The sequence below is a fragment of the Ostrinia nubilalis genome, chromosome 2, assembly GCF_963855985.1.
Source record: "Ostrinia nubilalis chromosome 2, ilOstNubi1.1, whole genome shotgun sequence".
Classification (NCBI taxonomy): Eukaryota; Metazoa; Arthropoda; class Insecta; order Lepidoptera; family Crambidae; genus Ostrinia; species Ostrinia nubilalis.
Window position 1 is genome coordinate 14,110,060 of NC_087089.1, and position 5,557 is coordinate 14,115,616.

Below are 5,557 nucleotides of genomic sequence, written 5' to 3' on the forward strand. Positions count from 1 at the left end.
AGCGCTGGACGCAGGCCGCTACCAATCGATCAACATGGAAAGCATTGGGGGAGGCCTATGTTCAGCAGTGGACGTCCTGTGGCTGAAATGATGATGATGATGACATAATGATACCTAAGTGTAGTAGTCCTATAATTATTTTATTAAAATTTAATGATATTACACAGACATGGTTATTTGATTAATACACAAAATATACTAGATAATTATGTTAATGTGAACTATAAAGTACAAGTTTGTTATATTAAAACAATTACGATCAAATCTTGCTTTATTGACTTCTGTCAGTAACTAGCACATACAGTTTAGCTTAAAACTAAATAAAAAGAAGACAATTTAGCTAATAAATGTTTTTACATCATGACGTGTATTGACAAATATTACTTAAACAACACAGGGAATAAATCGTTTCAAAAAGTTACATTTACAGTTACATACATAATCTTAAACATAAAATAATTACATCACTTCTGAAAATAGTTCTATCTTAAAACCTCCATCATCTTCAACGCACATGACAGCAGTGACATAGTCACCTCTGTTAACCTCCAGTGGTTGATCCTTATAGAAAACAGAACTATGCACGAAACTGGACTTTCGTTTGGTGGATATTTCTGCAGCACCATCCATTACTTTGATCACATACCAACATAGCATACCATTGCATGCCCCGTCTCTCTCGACGTGTACTGAAACTACACCGGGCATCATACTGTGACAGCTGTCAGTTAAGTGTACTGGTCGAGACATATTTTTGTGTTCCAACCGCGTCGGGTCAACGTAGGTTATCTGCGATTCTGTGAATGTGTTGGTCCTCGATCCTGGAGGCATAGCAGTCATAGCTTTCTCGGTTAATTTATTGTGTTTATCCAACATTTCACTGCTGATGAGTTGGACCTTCATAGACACATTTGGCATAAATAATCCCCCTTCTTGTAATCGCGCATGCTTCAGTAGTTTAGCCAGGCTATAAAGTGATCTGTCGATGTTGCCACTCATATCTAATACGTCACAATAAACTGCGTGGAATCTTTTGCCGTCAAACGGCTCAAGAGACAAGGTTTCGTAAATCAATATTTCCACTCTGGACAGGCAAATATTGTGCCTACGGAAAACCTTTTTAAAAAACTTTTTATCTTGACGATCACGGGCCATACAAATGAGATTTTGCGCTCCTCGCTTCATCATCATCATCCCGAAGACAGGAAACGGACACAAATCTACAACGTCGACTTCTTCTATCTCCACCATTTGTGTTAAATGAACTGTTGCTATTTGTGCACTTTTAATAATCTCATTAATATAGACGTCATCGTTCAGGAACGTTGTTAATTGCTTTGACACTCTCGTTATTCGTTTTCTACAATCTGGCAGAAATCTTAGTCTCCCGCCAAATGTTGAGAACTGAGCAATGAAAGATTCACCTTCTGTGTATTGCGTTGGTATAAAATCATGAAACACAGCTTGTTTCCACGCATCTGATCTCTCTTCTGATCTAGGATCGGTTGTCATAACGATGTCCTCGGTTATAAAAAGTTTGAAAAATCCTACCAGTGCATTAACTTCACCGGTACTTGTAACCGTCAATTTTCCATTGTCTGAAAAAATATTGGCTATTTTTTTGTTAACATCGGCAAACGAATTAAAGTTTATTTCAAAGACTAACTCTTCTTGCGTCACGAACTCTAAGTCTTTGTATGTGAAGATGTCTTCATTAAAGTATGGATCACGGCTATGTGTTTCTGTGTGTAAAAACAAGTCTTGAACACCAAGGAGTGTTTTAGCATCCGCAGAAATTTGGTATTTTTTTTTAATCTGCTCACAGCGGACGCCAATAACATAAAATTCAGCCCGGCCAGGAATTACCCGCGCTGAAGGTGTAAGAACCCTATTCCAAGCCGATAGGATGGTAAATAATAGCTCACTACCTAAAAGGCCGGCGTCAAATCTATTTGTTATCACAAGCAGGTTGCTTCTGTAGGAGCCAACTTCAATATCTTCAATATCTTCTATCTTGGTTCCTTTTTCGATTAAAAAGAAGTCTTGTTTCGGGTCTTCGAATGAATGTTGTATCGATTGTTCTGCTGATTCCTTACTTTCAATTTCTTCTTCTTTCCTCAGGATAGAGGTTTGAATTTTATTATACCTCGTAAATATTTACCAAGTCTTTGATCGTCATTCAGCAACCTGTATTCGTCCCGGGAGTACAGCAACCTCTTTGTTAAATTCAGGTATTTTTGTGCTCTTACTAGGTTTTTGTCGATTTGAACCGCCTTTTCAAAATGAAGATGGGCAATATGAATCTCTTGCTGGCGTAGAAAATATTCACCAGCACTATAAAGGAAATGAGTGTTACCTGGAAATTCTTCTAAGGCGACCTTATAATTCCTGATTATTTGTACGTTGTCGTTTTGTTCTGCCAACACGTCGTTGTATTGGTCCAAGGTCGTCCGAAATTGCATTTCCATATCCTTTTTTAGGTGAGGAGGGTTGTCTCGGATGGATGTCAAATAGAGCTCAAACGCTTCTCGGTGAAGATCTAATTCCGCCGAAAGCTGCGCTTCTCCAGTGCTGTAGATTGGGTCTGGTACTGGGTCGTCCATTCTGTTTTATCTTCTTGTCTCACTAAGTTCACTTGCCGAATGCTTGAATTAACACCTACTTATCACTTGAAGTGTTCACAAAGTTTGCTTGTATGATTTGTAGATAGCACTATATCACTTTCTTTAGAGATGGCTTGAATTTACACCCACTTGTCACTTGAAGTTTACTAATTGTTCACAAAGTTCGCTTGTATGAGTTGTCTAAATCACAGCAATATTATCACAATTTTAGAGATGACTTGAATTAACACCCACTTGTCACTTGAAGTATAGGTACTTTGAAGTTAACTTGGATCTCAAGAACTGATGACCGACCAGGCTTGTGTCCAAAGGCAGACTGACTCCACACCCAGCTAGCTCCTACCCCGTTTGGGCACTCGTAATGCAAAACGGCACGTTACGAATCAAACAATATCTTTTAACGAGTCCAGGTAGTTTTACGGACAAAGGGTTTGTGATAAGAAAAAGTACTCTAATGACAGTTCAAGCTAAACTATTGTCATCTAGTATTGGATGGCAGGTTTTTACCTTATCATGAAAACGTTTCTTATCTGTAAGATGGGCATGGCGTGGTATTTTGTAAACAATGAAAGCTCTATTGTTTAAGTTCAAACATTTCTGTTTAATACAGAAAATAGCAAAAGGTTAACAGCTTACGTTCTGTGTGGTATTTTGAACTATTGCAGACTTTGCAAACTAGTTTTTAATTTAAAATGCGTTTCCATGTACACTGTTACAAAGTATTTAGAGTGACATTTAAATTAAATCTCGAACGAATGATTATACTTATTGCATACCTAATAATATCATCTGATTATTTATTTAAACTTTAATGCCTAAGCGCTCCTGCACACGACGCCGCCACCGCGCCGTCAAAGCGATGTAATAATTTCGCGGCGGCGCACACTGGATCGAGCCCATCCATACAAAGCGTTGGACATCGCTTCCTTACTCAGTGTTTTTAAAATAAAATGAGATTGCGTCAACGTAGTAACTTTAAATTTTTACAGTGTAAGGTTGACAAGTTTATCTTTTTAATGTGATAGGTTTTATGTACTTATAAGATGGCAGTTAATATAGGTGAAAAAAATTCTCAAAATATAGTGATGAAAAACTTGTACATTTTATTGTTCAATTAAAAGCAAATACTCACTCATTTTGGTCTATTTCCATATTTGAAGAGTAACATAATCTAACAATACTCTAAATTTGTTCTCATTAAGCGTTAAAATTATATAAATAATAAAGATTATATCAATTATATTATTAAAGAAATATTTTTGTAAACGCCTGATTTTTCATTGCACACAATCACTTTGTTCGATTTTGTCGAGCTTGATTTCATATTCTGTTAGCTGTTAGATACATACAAATGCAATTTTATAGGGACTTGGCGGACTACAAAACTGACTCCAATTAACAGATCGCCTACGCGCCAATCTACGTTTGTTGCTAAAAACTGGTTCTCATTATAATGACACTGACTGCTTCTTCTTGCGACAAATAGTGTCAATAAAATTATTGATTTTTTTCGATAGTTATCTGATAAATCAAATGTGCAACTCAGTACATACCTAACACAATCATAAATTAAGAAAAAAAATACGTACAATACTTTTTTTTACTATGTCTGTTTTATAGTATTTCTTTATGTTCATAAAGTATTAACTACGTGAGTACTTACCTCTGTTTATCTGAAGAAGAGAGTGTATGCGAAAACAGCTCTAGTATCCTAGCTAAAGAACTAGCGCGACCTTTCATCGTGGTTTTTAATAATGCATACAAATCTCTATTTGACTTGAGGTTTTTCATTTTAATGAGTATTTTTTTACTGAATTGCACACGATAAACAACTCATAAACCAAAATAAACATCTTTGGTTTACCTGACATTATTTTAGTGTAACGAATTTTTTGTCAAAATTGTTAAAGATCGCCCAAGATGTCAACTAAAACAAGCAGTTTTTCAATTCCATAAATACCTTGTAAAATACGTAAAAATAGCCAAGCTAGATGTTTTTTAGGCATTCATTTTAACACACAGATTAAGATAAAGGTATAAACTAAAACATTATTAACTATTAACATAAAACGAGTTAACGAAATTGGATAAATTAAATTGACAATACAACAGAAGTCAGAAAATTCATGATTTTTACTTTGTTCACTTTACGGTCGCACCACATAGCTATGATAGTAGATCATGACGTCTTGATATTAATGATATTTAATTTTGATAGAATGAAGTCTCATCTTTCAACTTATGTGCAAGTCAATCTTGTTTTAAGTAGTTGCATTTAAAGCACCATTTCCAACGCTTTTTATAGGATCGATCCAATGTGCGGCGGAGCGGCAGCGGGCTTCACGCGGCGCGTATAAACAGTGCAACAGGGCCGGGCGGCGCGGCGGCGGAGCGCTTATAATAGGCTAGTTGCCTAAAAAAATTTTTTTAGTCCGTAATGTTTAATATCAAAAAATATTGGACACGTATAAATTTATTTGTCAATTTAACAAATAATTACATAATTATGGTGCGTTGAAGTTGCGCACGACGTCACAACGTGCGGCATTTTTAAGCAAGCGTTGACGTCACGGGCCTCTTCTTATGAACTTTGGGGCGCTTTATCTCTTTAAATTTTCATTAGTTTGAAAAAGTGAAAAATACGAGTAGAGTATTTTTTGATAAGTTAACTGACGGACTAATTAAAACTCTTGCTTTTTGACCCAGGCAACATCCCCATTCATTTAATATTGGGCGAGTTAAATTCCTTATGGCTTTTTGTGCCAGTTAATCTTCGGTAAAAATAAGCAAGCGAAATTAGGTTTCATTGTCATTATCTATTATTTGTATTTCAAATAATTTAATATAATAATTTAATCATTATTATTCTAATTCTGTTGTTTCATCATCATCATCGTCCACTGCTGAACACAAGTCTCCCCCAATGCTGTCCA

General features: G+C 35.9%; 1 protein-coding gene across 1 annotated transcript; it reads right to left on the reverse strand.

The window, feature by feature from the left end:
• Positions 1 to 459: 459 nt before the first annotated feature.
• On the reverse strand, positions 460 to 2,603 carry LOC135078879 (uncharacterized). The gene is made up of 2 exons (XM_063973457.1): positions 2,188 to 2,603; positions 460 to 2,116 (listed from the first exon to the last, which is right to left on the reverse strand). Exons 1-2 carry the CDS (start codon positions 2,601 to 2,603, stop codon positions 460 to 462), a joined length of 2,073 nt encoding a protein of 690 aa, XP_063829527.1.
• Positions 2,604 to 5,557: the final 2,954 nt, after the last annotated feature.

Excerpts from the sequence above, each read along its gene's own strand:
- LOC135078879 (XM_063973457.1), bottom strand. The coding sequence starts at position 2,603 with ATGGACGACCCAGTACCAGACCCAATCTACAGCACTGGAGAAGCGCAG. Across the intron at positions 2,117-2,187 it reads TACTCCCGGGACGAATACAG|GAAAGAAGAAGAAATTGAAA; the intron begins GTTGCTGAATGA and ends CTCTATCCTGAG.